Below are 14,926 nucleotides of genomic sequence, written 5' to 3'. Positions count from 1 at the left end.
TCAAATTCGAGTGTTTTCAAAATGTTCATTTCAACACATGCATCGAAAAAATCTAGAGTTTTTGTAGCGAAATAATCCTTTAGTGATATATAGTACATGATTTTAAAAAGAAGTGTTGACCTTTCATTCAGTTATCTGACATGAAATCCCTAATTTTTTTTTCATGTTCCTCTCTCCATCCATCTTCGTAGCTGATTTTTCTGGATTCCTTTTTCACCCCATATTTGCAGTGAGCACTTGTCAAAATGACACTGACACAACACATGTAAACAAGAGGAGGAATAAAGAAATTTTCACTCAAAAAAAGATCAGAAAATATTGTAAAATTGCCTCAAATCCGAAGAAAAAACTGTGAATCACTTAAAGTTATAAATAACGGGGTCGGTGGAAGAAGTTTTTAATAGAATTCAACAATTGTACTGTTTTTATTGCATAAAAACATCAAAATATTGTTGTATAAAATAACGAGAAAAAATGAATGAATGAATGAAATGAAAAAGTGAAATTTCAGGCAAGGCAAGCAATTAAATCATACGAATCAGTTTCAAAGGAAAAAGTTGGGCAAGCAAGTGCAAACGACGATTATCAAAAGTCAAAAAGTGTTGGCCAACCGCATAATGAGTTACACAGAAAATTTACAGAAATATGTTGATAATTTGTGGGAATAGTTGGCATAACTCTGGGAAATCTGGGAGAAGTAAGTGCAAGAAAGAAAAAAATCGTTGAATTGAGTGTGTGGATAGTCGGTGTTGTGAGTGTGTACGTGCGTGTGTGTGTTGTGTTGTGTTGGAGTGATACGCTGCTGCTGTGTTTGCGGAAGAGGTGAGAAGCTGTTGCAAACTCCCCCTCCGCAGCTGATGGTGTTTAGCCGTTTAACGAACGCCAAGGAGTCTCGGATTACAGCAACAACAATAGCAGAGCAAGTGTAGGAGAAAAACACATCTCATACAACAGCGACTAAGACGACAGCAGCAACAACAGATAGACAGTCAGACCGACAGACAGACAGCAGCCAATACGTCGGCACAGCAAAACAAGCCAAGCGAGTGAACGAGCGAGCAAGGAAGCAAGCGACAAATAGAAAGACATAACTCAAGGTTTCGACTTTGGTGTGTTGTTTACATTCTTTCCACGGGAGGAGAAGGTGCGGTGGAGGTGGTGGCCATTGACAAGATTCAAAAGCATTTCACATTTTCAGTTTCTATTTTGATTTCCTAGTTTGGCAATGCCTGGGCGTAAGCCATGGGTTCTCAGACCTTGGAAATATTACGTCAAGGCGTCTGGGCCTCTCTAACTGGCGGTTGGTTCTATGACCCGCATCAAAGTGTCTTCTGCAACATTGTCCACTTGTATTTGTGGCTGTTTCTGCTGTGTACACCGTTTGTGGCATATTTGTATTTTCCGGGAACATGGCTGACATGGTGCATCTACAGCATCCTGACCAGTTTGACGGTGTTGCTGCTGAAGGTGGCCAATATGGCATTGCATCGTTTGTACGATCGAGCCCAGTCAATGTCAGAGGCGAATATAAAGCAACACTTTTTCAAGGTTACCAAGGAAACATCGGCCGAAAGGTAGGTGACCTACATATTGAATGCGAAAAAAAGTGTTCATTATGAGGCTAGTGCTATAATAGTACGTCAATTGTTCTGATTTGTTTATATGTGTATATCTGCTCTCTTTACCCCCTGCCTATTCAAAATTTGCCGCTGCTGTGTGTGTCATCATTCATGACGACGATGGTTGGTTTTGCAGAAATCGAGACAATGAACCTGGCATTGAAATGAAGGTGATACATGAGGATGGGGAGGTGGCCACCGATGATATGGTTGCTTCGGTGGAGAAGGCCATCAATGAAATAAGCGCAGAGAACAGTATGGTGTCCATAGAGAATGGAAATAGTATTATTGGTAAGAAAGGTTTTCGCATTTATGGAATGAATGGATGGCATGTAAAATGAATTATACTGGTAGCAATTCGGAAGAATCAATTTTTTTGTGAGACGAATGGGATAACCGTCACAGTGAATTGTGTGATCTGCAAGTGGAGAGCAGATAAACGCCAGAGGAGCATGCGAGCTTAACGTTGGCTGTAGTTTATTTCAAACTAAAAATTTTGGGTACTGAAAGCTTAAAGTATGTCACAGGCAATGGTGAGACCTACTAGTGGCTAGTCACGATATATGTAGATAGCCAAGCTGCCCTTAAGACTCTCAAATTCGGCGTAATTAGGGAAAGATGGAAGTTAATGAATGGCACTTGAATGCATTAAACAGACAGCATTTCCCGGGAAATAAAACTTTATGTGAAATGGGACTGAAATGGACCTACAAATTGGACAGTTCTGGTCTATAAAGGCAACAAAAAAGCTCTCATATCAATATTTGTTAAAGTACTCGGACCATTTTTGCTACTTCATTTACGAACTCAGGTGAAGTCTGCAACTGGAGTCGGAGACTAACTAGCACATTCATTTCTACCACCCTTATGTGACCCCAAAACTATCTCAGCATCATTCTATACCAAATATACTATTGAGTATACGTTCCGTTCTTGCCGGGTTAAACCAGAAACTAAAACTTTGTCTAGCTGCCATCCATTTAAAGATTTTCAAGACCAATAATTAATGTAATTTAAATGCTACTTTTCTTCTTCCTGTAGATTTGAAAGTTGATGTACACCGCAAAAACAGTTCCGAATCCATAGAGCTAATGTTCTATGCCCCATCCATGATCTCAGGCAATAGCCAGCAGGATCAACAGTCTCTGGTCGGCGCAACAAGTAATTCAAAATCAATACGTTCCTCGCATACGATTAACAATAGCAGCATCAGCACCAGTAACAATAACAACAACACATCTTCGACACCCATTAATGATCCACAAGCCAAATATATTAGTGTTTATCCCAAAGACAACAGTCCGGTAGCAAGTTCGTATGCTAGCAATAGTCTTGTGGCGAGTGGGGGTGGTGCCACAGCCTTGGCTAGTGCTGGCCCAAGGCCACCTCATTTAGTACGTAAATCGTCGGAAATTGTACGTGGTAGCCACCAGCGCAGACGATTGGAACGGCAATCAAGTTTGGATGCAGCTGCCGAGTCTGCAATTGTTGCCAAATTAATACAAAGGCAAGTGTCGGAAGCAAGTAAGACTTCGACGAGTGGTGGTGGAGCAGCTGGAAATGCAGAGAAATGTGATAGTTTTGTACACGCACAAGTTTCAAAGAGCGGCTCGGTAACTCAACCGACAGCATTTTCCACAACAGGGGCACAGCAATCCCATCAGCAGGCACAACGATCAAATACAACGAGTTCAACACTGAGCGTCATTCCTGCCTCCAACTCAAATGCCACCACTTCTGCACTGAAAACTTCACGTTTACAAAGGCATCGTTCCTCGGAAACACATGATGAGCGACTGAAACAACAACAACGAAGTGGTGGGACAATTGCTGTCAGCAGTATTGGCACAAGTGGTCATAGTGGTGGGGGTGGAGTGTTTCTCTCGATACATCATGAACATGGACGACATCATCCGCATCACCGTCATCACCATCACACGCATCGGCGGGGCGGTAGCGGAGGAGGTGCTCCCATGGCTAGTAGCAGTGGGTCCGTAGCAGTACTGGCCTCCTCCAGCATAGGGGCCAGTGAAAGTTTTGATGTGGATGATTTGGAACTGGGCTTAGGAGGTAGTGCCAATATTGTAACGCATGGCAGTCATCTCAGCAGCGATGGCAGAATGCGTGCTTTGCCATCCTGGATTTTGGGTATGAAAATTTGGAATCCTCCATATTTGAAAAGTCTATTAACCACGTTTTTTCCTTTTAGGTTCTTCCTCTGATGTATTCATTGAAGATGATAGCTTTACAAAATCCGACCTGGGCATAGAACAGCTAGACGACCGATCAACTGCCAATTCATCTCGAGCTGCTCTACTCAATTCTCATCCACACTCAAATCAATATAGGCTGAATCATCATTCTCAAACTTCATCGGGACGTGCCAATATTTCAAAGGATCCCATTTATACAATATCAGCCCTGCAACTTCATAAACGACCGCGACGGGAAGGAGCCATCAAAAGACGTAGACATTCAAATGCCACAACACTGTTTAAAACACCAAACGACAGTTCCTCGAATGTCGGCCAGTTGCCAAGCAGCACAACGACAGTGCGCCGCATCAAAAGCACAGCTTTAGAAGTGGCCTGCCCCCGACCATCTGTGTCGAATCTGTGTCCGCATCCAAATAGTGTGGAAGCCATAAACGGCCAACAGCAGATAAAAAATCCTCAAAACTCCCTCTTGCCACCTCCTAGTAAATGTTTAGTACGCAATCCCCACTTGAATTTGTGTCCCAAATTCGGTGGAAGCTTTGGCGGCAGCTCAACAAACAGTAGTTTAGATTTTGGTTCCACAAATGCTCTTATAGATCCGGTCTATGAAGGCAGGGATAAAATGAAACAGGAAAACAAACCGAAAAAAGATACCGATTTATCAGTAAACGACTCTGTGGAAAATGACGAAAACCCCATTGAACTGGCATTGGATGAGGATGACGCGTCAATGGGTGCTGTGGGTGGAGTGTGTCCTCATCATTTTCTTCATTCTCACCATCAGCATCATTCGCAACCGCAACAGCACCATCATCATTCACATCATCACAGTGCTGAGTCCGATGTTGGTCAAATATTGAATGATACCAAAGACAATGATGATGATGGCGATGAAGACGAAGACGACGGCGACGATGATGATGATGAGGGCGATGAGGATGATGAGAATGAAGTTGAGGATGAAGAATCCATCGATCCGCGACATGATACTACCGAAAGCAATGAAGATGATGACGATGATGAGTTCAAAGATTTCGACTATAATGTAGAGCACATACTGGAGGTTCTTGAACATACCCACAATCAACTGGATGATGATTTACGAGCCCAACAACAACTACAACAACAACAAGAGCAGCAACTACAACTGCAAAGCCAACAAAAAATTGCTCAAGGTTTATCGGAAATTAACAAAAGAAATAAGCCTGATAAACCACCTGTAAGGTCAACGTCACACGAAACACGCCATGATACCGTGGATGGAGACGACGGCGAAGAGGACGATGATGACGACGACGACGATAATGATGGTGCTCTAACCATGACCAGGGAACGTTTACATTCCACAGATTCGGAAACCGATAACAATGGCTCTAGATCACCGTTGTTAAACAATAAAAAGTGGGCCGTCACCTCATCCTCCTCCACCTCAAATTCGAACAAAGAGAAGACGAGCGAAAAGGCCCTGAGGGATGAAATTAAAAACGTACAAAAACAAAAACATTCCATTAAAAAGCATCAAGCCAGCATACAGGCTTTGAGTAATCCTGATGGTGAGGTGCAGCCACCAGCGGTTGCTGCTTCTAATACTGTCCCTCAAGCATTCCCACCTGCAGCTGTTATTCATAACCAACAACACCAGCAACCAAAAGGCAATGAGGTCGACTCTGGTTGTCCCTCCAGCGACTGCGAACAGATAAGTGCCAGCTCAAAAGATGTTCTACTCAATATTTCAAACGAGAAGGTGCATCAGGAGAAGCCGAGTAAATCGCGAGATGATTTTCAGGATAATGTGCCAACAACGACAAATGCCAATAATGGAGCTTCCTCTTCTAGCTCCAATTCGAATGCAAATGTGGGTAAACGATTAGGCGCCATACCAAAACTAGTGCAATATCGTGAGATAGACGAACGATCCGGGGGACAAGATAACCACCAGAATCCCTCCTGTTCCCATCACAGTTACAAACGGCATGCGGGTAATTGGAGTTCGGTAGCCCCCACTCAATCGAATCATGCTTTTGCTTCTGTTGCCGCTGGTCTCAAGGCAATTTCGCGCACCTCCTCCTCATCGAATAGTTCCCACAGTGTCAGTGCGGAGTCTTTTACAGCTGATATTCAGAAAATGTTGTGGTTAATGCACGGCGGTTCAGTAGACGATAGGGGCAGGCCCATTGAAAATCCCGAGAACCTAACCTCTTTGCCAACGTCTGTGAGTAGCGGCACTCAAGGCAACATGTCCAGTGCCCACTTGCAATTTTATCAGGATGCCTTGAAGGCCTTGAACTCAGCTTCCTCGGCTGAACGACTGGCATTAACCGAACGTTTGTATCATCGGGAACAATTGCTGAGGAGGAGTATGCGACAGAGATCAGCTGGCGATGCTGAATCCAATCATAGCAATGCTATCGAACAGTGGCCTTTAGATAGCAATGCAGCCATGTCTCACATCATGTCCGCCTCATCATCATCCGCAGCAGCTGCAGCGGCTGCTTCCAGAACCGCTGCTCCATTGACACAAGTAATGATTGATTCTCCCTCTTCTTCGACAGTACTCAATAACCGTAATGTCAGCAGTGCCACTACAGTCTCCCTGAAAGGTTTCATCCATGAGTTCATCAACGATGAATTGCGCAACATGGAGACCTCTCAGCGGATACAAGCTACGCCGCTAACGACGACCAACAATCGAGCAGCCATGGCTGCCATATTGAATGTGGATGGTGCCCATATAGATAACTATTGCGACTACTGGCGTCCCGCCTGCATGTTGACCTCCGACAAGCCAGCCATAACACCAAAATCGTTTTACAAATACCGCCTCAAATTAGGTTCCTATACACAGGAATTCAACATCTCAATGGATCGACTAGAGCTGATGGCGTTGTTTGATCGGGACATCCATTGGATACACATCCTGCTGTCTGTGGTACTTAGTGCCGCGGTGGCATATTTGGGTTCATCAATTCTACAGCTGAGCTATTACAAGGATGTGTTTGCATTTCTCTTTTGCGCTGTCATAGCCGGGTCACAGTATTCATTGTTGAAAAGTGTACAACCAGATGCAGCTTCTCCGATACATGGTTTTAACAAAACCGTGGCCTATTCACGAGCTATATATTTTTGCATTTGTTCGTCGTTGCTGCTATTTTTTCAAAATCTAAAGGAGGAATACGATGTGGAAGCTCTCCAAGGAGGGGAAATGAAGCAGTGGGTTTTCTTTGGAGTGGCCTTTTATCCGGCCCAAGTTAACAGCTTGGTTCTACAAGCTCTCTATATATTTCTGTTAAGTTTCCCGCTGATATTTTCGTTGGGCCTGTTCCCGCAGATAAATACATTTACAATGTATTTGATGGAACAAATCGATATGCATGTGTTTGGTGGCAATGCTGCCGGAAGTTTAATGGGTAAGTTGGTGGCAAATGTCCGAAAGAGAGGAGACGATTCATATAATCTTTTTTCCTTTGCAGGTTCCGTTCTTTGTGTTTTACGTTCAATATTGGGCGTTATGTTGCTCTATGGTCCCTTATATGCGGCGCTCAACGAAGGCAAAGGTACCCAGCACATTATTTTCTCCATATTTTGTGCCCTTCTTGTGCCCTTGGGTTATCACCTCTCCCGATCAGCTAGTGATTTTAGCCATATTTGGGCTCTTATGAAGCACTGCATTATGTCGACGTACCACGAAGATGATGATGAGTTGAGCACCGCCAGTACTCAAAAGCTAACTGCCGGTAAAACGAAAAGAGGTTCATCCAAGAAGCGTGAAAGGGAAAAGCAAGGTGTTGGTGGTGGTGAAAAAAGTAAACCCGGCGAAAATATTGAAATGTCTTCTTTGGAGAAATTGCAAAATGGTACAACTCCAAGAAATGAAACAACCGAGGAGCTGGAAGAAGCTGACGCAGAGGCCGGGGAGGAGGAGGAGGAAGAAACTGAAACCAATGAACTGTCGGAAGACAAAGATCCAATGACTGAGAAAAGAAGCAAATCGAAGGCATCTTCATTGGGTAGTAGTACTCAGACTTTGGGCAAAACTACCATGTCAACCAGTAAAAAGGCAATAACGGCTTCCAGTAGTTCCTGTAATACAAATTTAGAAACAGAAAATATAATGAAAGAAGTTGAGGAGGGGGTGACACCTTCCTCACTACAACTGCCACCGGTGATTAGAGAAAGTAAAGAAACAGAGTTGGTGGCCACCACTACTACCACCACCACCACCACAGCAGCAGCAGCATCTGCCGCTGGCACAACCGCCAAAGAAACTGACTTGGATAAAATGTCAACTACCTCGACCACAAATCCTGCTGAAATATCCACCTATACAGGAGTCATTCACAATGAAGCCGAGGCCAATGAAATCGATGTATTTACCATGAATTGTCCTGACAATGCAAATAGTGAGACCGAAAGTAATTCCGCCGATCCTTTGCCTAAAAAACTACAACACACCGTCTATACAAGGCTGAAGAATGATTTTGTGGTGACTGTCTTTTTGGCAGTGGTGGTCCTAGGTTTACACTGTAGCACTGTGTTCACGGTACTGCAGCCAGATTTGAATGTGGTACTTTATGGATTTACTGGAGCCCTGGGCTTCCTGTTGCATTACATTATACCACAAATGCGTAAACACATGCCCTGGCTGTGCTTTGCCAAGCCGCTGTTGAAGCAAAAGGAATATGGACGTTACGAAGTATCGAATGCGCCAAAGATTATGTGGTTTGAAAAGTTCTACATTTACTTGTGTTTGATTGAGAGAAATGTGCTGTTTCCACTGCTGGTTATATCCGCATTAACGGCCGATGCCACTGTGATAGCTGTAAAGTATGGTATTGCCTGGGGTTCGGTAATAGTGGCAGTGTGTGCTTTAAAATGTGAGTGGAGATAGTTGAATATTAACTCTCCGTTTCGCGAATTATTTTTTAATAATATTTTGCTCTTTGGTTTTCAGTTATTCGCAATGCTTATTCGGATCCCACAAACCAGTACCTGATTGTTATGTTCACTGTTCTATTCTTTCGTGTGGATTTCGCGATGGCATCCGAAACATTTCTAATCGACTATTTCTTTGTGTCGTTGGCTTTTCGAAAATGTTGTGATTTCTTTTTAAAGGTATGTTTTGCATTAAAATTATTATCCAAATGGATTGGTGACCAGATTTCTTTTCTTTTTCAGCTTCAATTTATTGTTACATATATTGCACCCTGGCAAATAACATGGGGCTCTGCGTTCCATGCTTTTGCCCAACCATTTAGTGTGCCGCACTCGGCTATGCTCTTCCTACAGGCAGGCATATCGTCACTCCTGTCCACACCGCTTAATCCATTTTTGGGTAGTGCAATCTTCCTTACATCCTATGTAAGGCCCATTAAGTTCTGGGAAAGAGATTACAACACACGCCGCATTGACCATTCCAATACTCGTTTGAGTTCACAGCTGGAACGTGATTTGGGAGCAGATGATAATAATTTGAATTCCATATTCTATGAACATCTAACGCGTTCTCTGCAACATTCATTGTGTGGCGATTTGATAATGGGTCGCTGGGGTAATGTCAATCAGGGTGACTGTTTTGGTAAGCAATTAGTGGAGTTATCAAGACACCTTGTTCATTTGAAGTAATGCTTTCTCCTTCGACTTGTAGTGCTGGCTTCGGATTATTTAAACTGTCTGGTTCACATCATTGAGTTGGGTAACGGCTTGTGCACATTTCAAATGCGTGGTTTGGAATTTCGTGGAACATACTGCCAGCAGCGTGAGGTTGAGGCCATTACCGAAGATGTGGAAGACAATGAAGGCTGTTGCTGCTGTGATCCGGGGCATTTGCCACGCATGCTAAGCGCCAATGCGATGTTTTCTACACGTTGGTTAGCCTGGCAAGTTGTGGCATCGCAATATGTTGTGGAAGGTTATTCCATATCGGATAATTTGGCCAGCACGACTCTTCAGGTGTTTGAATACAGAAAAGTTCTCATTACATACTATGTGAAGGTAAGTTCGGTTATCAATCACGTGTTTCCTGTGAATATATTCACTTTTTTCTCATGCAGAGTATTATCTACTATGTTATCAAAAATCCTAAACTCGATGAATGGCTCAGTTCCACTGTCATCCAAGAAGCACTGCAACACACCCTCAGTCGTCAATTTGTGGATCTGGATCCAATTTTTAATTTCAATCTGGACGAAGACTTTGATTTTCGTGCAGTTGGCATAACTCGCACGAGTTTTTGTTACGTCTACCTGAGTTGGCTCAACTATTGTTATGACAAGCGCAAGGAAAGTTTAAATCCCACACCAACGGCGTCCAGTGGACCAAATCAAAATCCTACTCCCACCGCTTCACAGGCTGGTATTACAACGCAACAGCCAACGGCTGCCGTCTCCACAAGTACCATCGCCAGTACACCGAATCTCTCGACAGCTCAACAAAAGTCACAATCACAACAGCAGCTAAGAATACGTCCACAAAAGAGTGCAACTATGTCGGGTAGTAATGAAGTCGTTGTAAATTCTGTGGAACAAATGGCCACATCACACTCGCTGGCAAATATATCGCGTCAGGCATCGGAAAGTGCTCCGGGCCTGACATCCACATCGACACCTTTAACGCGGTCTAGCAAATCGGCTCCCTCCGGCAGTAAACATTCATATCAGAAGAGTGATTGTTCTCCTTCGGCCAGGCCAGAAGGCAGAGCAGCCTCCGCAGAGCCTTCTCGTGGTTCATCCTCGGAGAAACCTCCTCCCATTAAACTTAAAGTACCTTCAATTGCCAAGGACTCGCCTATTGTTTCATTATGTTTGGCTCTAAGCCTTTTGGCCCGGCGATCTTTGGCAACAGCCTCGCACAGTTCGATGACTGGAGTGGAGTTCTTTCTGCATGGTTTGCATGCCCTGTTTAAAGGTGATTTTCGAATAACATCACCGCGAGATGAATGGGTGTTTGCCGACATGGATCTGTTGCATGCCGTTGTGGCTCCAGCTGTTAAAATGGCTTTGAAACTGCAACAGGATCACATCTCAAATCCGGATGAGTTTCGAGACCCAGATGTTCTATACGAAGCCATCGATACAAGTGCCAAGGATTTGGTTATTTCTCATGAAGCGGATCCTGTTTGGAGGAGTGCAGTTCTGCGCGGTGCTCCCAATTTACTGGCGCTGCGTCATGTCATGGAAGATGGTTCGGACGAGTATCGTATTATACGTCTAACCAAACGTTTCCTCACCTTCCGTGTCATCAAACTGAACAGGGAATGTGTTCGTGGTTTGTGGGCTGGGCAGCAACAGGAGTTGATCTATTTGCGTAATCGTAATCCTGAACGCGGTAGCATTCAAAATGCCAAGCAAGCCTTGCGTAACATTATTAATTCCAGTTGTGATCAACCCATTGGATATCCGATTTATGTTTCACCACTGACTACCTCTTATGCCGATACCAATGATCAATTAAAGAAGGTTGTGGGTGGACCCATAACACCGGAGGCAATTAAAACGAATATTTTAGATTGGTGGCATCATATACGGGAAAAGTGTCGACAGGGCTGTAGTTCAGGTTCCTCCATGGAGACAACTACTCACCTGGGTTTGCCGTCGGGTGCCTGTTCCAATTCCGGCGAAAGTGGGGATCTAAGACCAATGTATATATCTCCCCCCATTTATAATACACTCACCGCCAGTACAATGTTCAGTCGAGCCACAGCAGCAACCGGTGTGCCGGGGGCCACTTTGAGTTCTCAATTTGGCAGTGATGGTCTATCCTCTATGCGGAGTTCCATGAATGTAATGAAGCCCTCCTCTACCACCCTGCTGGCTGGTCTACTCAACCGTGAACAGGAAATCTTACGTGAGTCTCGCACAAACAAGCAACTGTTGTCTTCTTCTTCGGTGCGCAGTTCATCGGAACGGGAACGCAGAGCAACACTGCCCATAGCCAGTACTAGTTCGGTTCTGCCGGAGGTAATCAAGGATTCTGATGATTCGTCGCAGACCTTGGACAAAGATGTATCTAGTGATAATATGGCTGGGGCTGCGGGGTCGCTGGTGGCCGGAGTAAATAATACGGTAAACAGTGGTAGCCCACGTTACACAAAAATCTATTGTTCCTCGGGCAATCTGGGGATAGGTAATATAATTACCACTCCCGGTGATTACCCGCGCAAAACAAAAGGTCCCATTTGTTTAACGGCTGCTGCAGCTGGTGTTGGCAGCATGAATTGTGCAGGCACTACGACATCGACAGAAAATGGTTTAACGTTGGCAGGAGGATCAGCAATGGGGGCAGAACAACAGGGGGCAACCACAACGGGTTCCGGGACATCTTTTAGCCGTGCTAGTACAAGTGAAGTGGCTCAGCCACGATTTGCCTTGTATGAAAAAGTGATAATAGTGGATGAAAGAGAGGTAAGTGTGAAGGAGGATGAGGGAGAAGGGGGGTGGATGGATATAATATTAATGCGAGTTTTTTCTTTCAGATTTTCCACAACATTGATCAGTGCCGACGTATTGTGTGGCCATTTGAAGCCCTGCGCCAAAAGGGCGGTCGTCTGTCATGGGATGGCTGGGAACCACGTGCCGGCATGGTTGGCTACGTTATTCACATATGGCGTCCAAATCATCCCAACAAAGTGTGCCGAACTCCCCTGAATCGTGATGTCTATTTGATTGAAATTGGTGAAAACTATGTACCAGTTACGGCCAGTGGCTTGCGGCAATACAATCAGGCCATGGATAGTGTACAAAAAGAAATGGAAACATCAAGACGAAACTCTTTGCAAAGAGAAATGGCTGAGCTGAGGCAACAACAGGTCGATCGAGGTCTTACACCGATATTGGGTAGCAGTTTAGAATCCCCAACATCCCTACTAGCCGAGGGAACACGTGGTGGCAGTGGCAGCGGTAAAAGTGGAGGTGGTGGTATACAGGCGGTGAGTAGTAGTAGTTCAGAAGATGAAAGTTGTCTTATGAATTTGGAAAAACAACGACAAGAGGAATATCTCAAACAATTGTGGCAACAGGAAAAAGATGTTGCGCCGGTTGCTGCAGGGGATAGTAGAAAAAGTGAAGTTGTGGAAAACGATGTATCCTCACCAAGTGAGGAAAAGTCATCCCTACAAGAAGAAAGCAAACTATCCGAAACAACATCAGGTGATAAAGATTCCATAAATGAAGAAATATCGCTGGAAAAGTTGACCACATCCTCTTCCCAAAACTCAAATATTAGCAATAGTTGTACTGCCAAGGATTTGGTTGAACATTTGGTTGATGCCATATGTGATACAGTTGTGAGTGAACAGATTGGAATTGAAGAGCTTGCAAAGAGCATAGACGAAAGGGGCGAGGAGCAAGACTCGTCCGAAAACGAGTTTGAAACGAACAATAAAGATAATGAAAGTGAGCTGACACTTGTCAGTAATACTGACTCGATTGCAAAGGAATGTGAAGCAACTGATGAAGATACATCAAAAGCTGCTGCTGCTGTTGCTGGAAAACCCAAAGAGAGTACAGATGTTTAGCATTTAAATAGTACAATATGGTTAACATTTGCACTAGGTATGGACAAAGCAAATGATTTTATAGGGCTATTGGGTTCAATGTCATCTGCTTTCCCTGCTTTATTTTTATTGTCTGTCGTCTGGGTAGAGTTTTGTTTCCACGAGCACACACACACACACATTGCCAATGCCAATATTACCAAAAAGGGGTGTTCATTTGTAACGTTTCACCTGTATATCCATAAATGATGAGCGAGAAGTGTCCAAACCTTCACTACATTGATCTTCCGAATTTCTTTCCATATTATTTCTTTTTCTCCTGCGTGATCATATTTTTATTCGTTTTGCAAAGCCAAAAATATTTATACTCTTACATGATATTGAAATTGTTTTCGGTTTTCTTCTTTTATTTTCAACCATTTATTGCAGAAAGCAAACAAACTTAAAGTATAGCAATTTTAAAAATGCTTGTAAATATTTGTTAAAATTAGTTATTTTTTACATAACCTAAAAGAACGTAGTTAATATTTTAATAAACAAAAAAGAATAATATGGTTGTTTAATTGCAAAAAGTAAATACACATATACATACAAAAAGAAGAAACCCCCATAACAAAAAAAGTATATTTAATAATAATTAAAACAGGGTTATTTGTTTAGTTTCTTCTAATGTTTCAAAGTTAAATATGAAAATAAAGTTGAAAAGAGAAAAAAAAACGAAAAAAAAGCTGAAAACAAAATGTTGTAAAAAATTCCTTATATTATTGCTTTATTACTAGCTGAATACACAATATGTTAACATTAATTGAAAATTAAAACATATATTAAAAAAAAACAAACATTATACATATGTATGAATAAATACATTTATTGTATTATATCTATATATAACCATTATTATATAAATATGATGATAATGATAAATTTAATGTAATTATGGCCTATTATTATCATAGAAAAATACTCCGATTTTGTAAAATGTTTGTAAAGAAATATCAAACCCCCCAACTGATAAGTTATATTTGTATTATTTTTATTAATATTAAAATTATTATTTGTTCCAATTGCCCCCTAGTATATTTGATTATTTTTTTCTACCATTTTTTATTTTCTAGTTTTATTGCCTTTTTATATCTCCTCCTTCTTATCCTCTTTATAAATGCACATAACTTTTAAGAGTTTTTAGGTATATGTATACATGAAAATAAAACCAAACAAAGAGTGTTATTTTTCAAAAAAATAATTTAGTTCTGGAAAAAGTTTATTTTTTTTTATTTTCACATGTAGAATCACAGTTTACTCGCTAAAGTGATTTCATAGCAAGCAGCTTTAAGCCAACAACCCACAGAAGATTTTCTTCAGGCCGCCAATTTACTGCGAAATATGTTTTATACTAGGAATTATAAGCTTGCCTCCAATGGTCTGATAATGAGGGTATCAGAATGGTATTATTCTTTAAAACCTTTATTTCCAGATCTTTTGCTCCTAACGGAGATTATCAGTAACGTAAAGGTATGAAAGAAGTCCAAGATACCATTTATTAGTGAAATGCCACAACCAGTATCGAGAAAAAATGCTCGGATAATCCCAAGGAAACAACT

The 14,926-nt window shown here is 42.4% G+C and overlaps 1 protein-coding gene across 2 annotated transcripts; it reads left to right on the top strand.

Moving 5' to 3' along the window:
* Positions 1-249: 249 nt before the first annotated feature.
* Positions 250-14,568, top strand: LOC101892542 (protein pecanex). Of its 2 annotated transcripts, none has more exons than XM_059118614.1 (11): positions 250-1,144; positions 1,219-1,574; positions 1,756-1,910; positions 2,661-3,767; positions 3,829-7,242; positions 7,306-8,709; positions 8,787-8,947; positions 9,011-9,410; positions 9,480-9,826; positions 9,886-12,234; positions 12,306-14,568. In XM_059118614.1, exons 2-11 carry the CDS (start codon positions 1,243-1,245, stop codon positions 13,344-13,346), a joined length of 10,710 nt encoding a protein of 3,569 aa, XP_058974597.1. In that variant the 5' UTR covers positions 250-1,144; positions 1,219-1,242; the 3' UTR covers positions 13,347-14,568. The 2 variants fall into 2 exon arrangements, with proteins under 2 accessions (XP_058974597.1, XP_058974596.1); XM_059118613.1 differs by having other exon boundaries at positions 1,199-1,574.
* The last annotated feature ends 358 nt before the right edge of the window (positions 14,569-14,926 follow it).

Source organism: Musca domestica, unplaced genomic scaffold, assembly GCF_030504385.1.
Source record: "Musca domestica strain aabys unplaced genomic scaffold, Musca_domestica.polishedcontigs.V.1.1 13, whole genome shotgun sequence".
Taxonomy (NCBI): domain Eukaryota; kingdom Metazoa; phylum Arthropoda; class Insecta; order Diptera; family Muscidae; genus Musca; species Musca domestica.
This window is presented reverse-complemented; position numbering and strand designations above follow the sequence as displayed.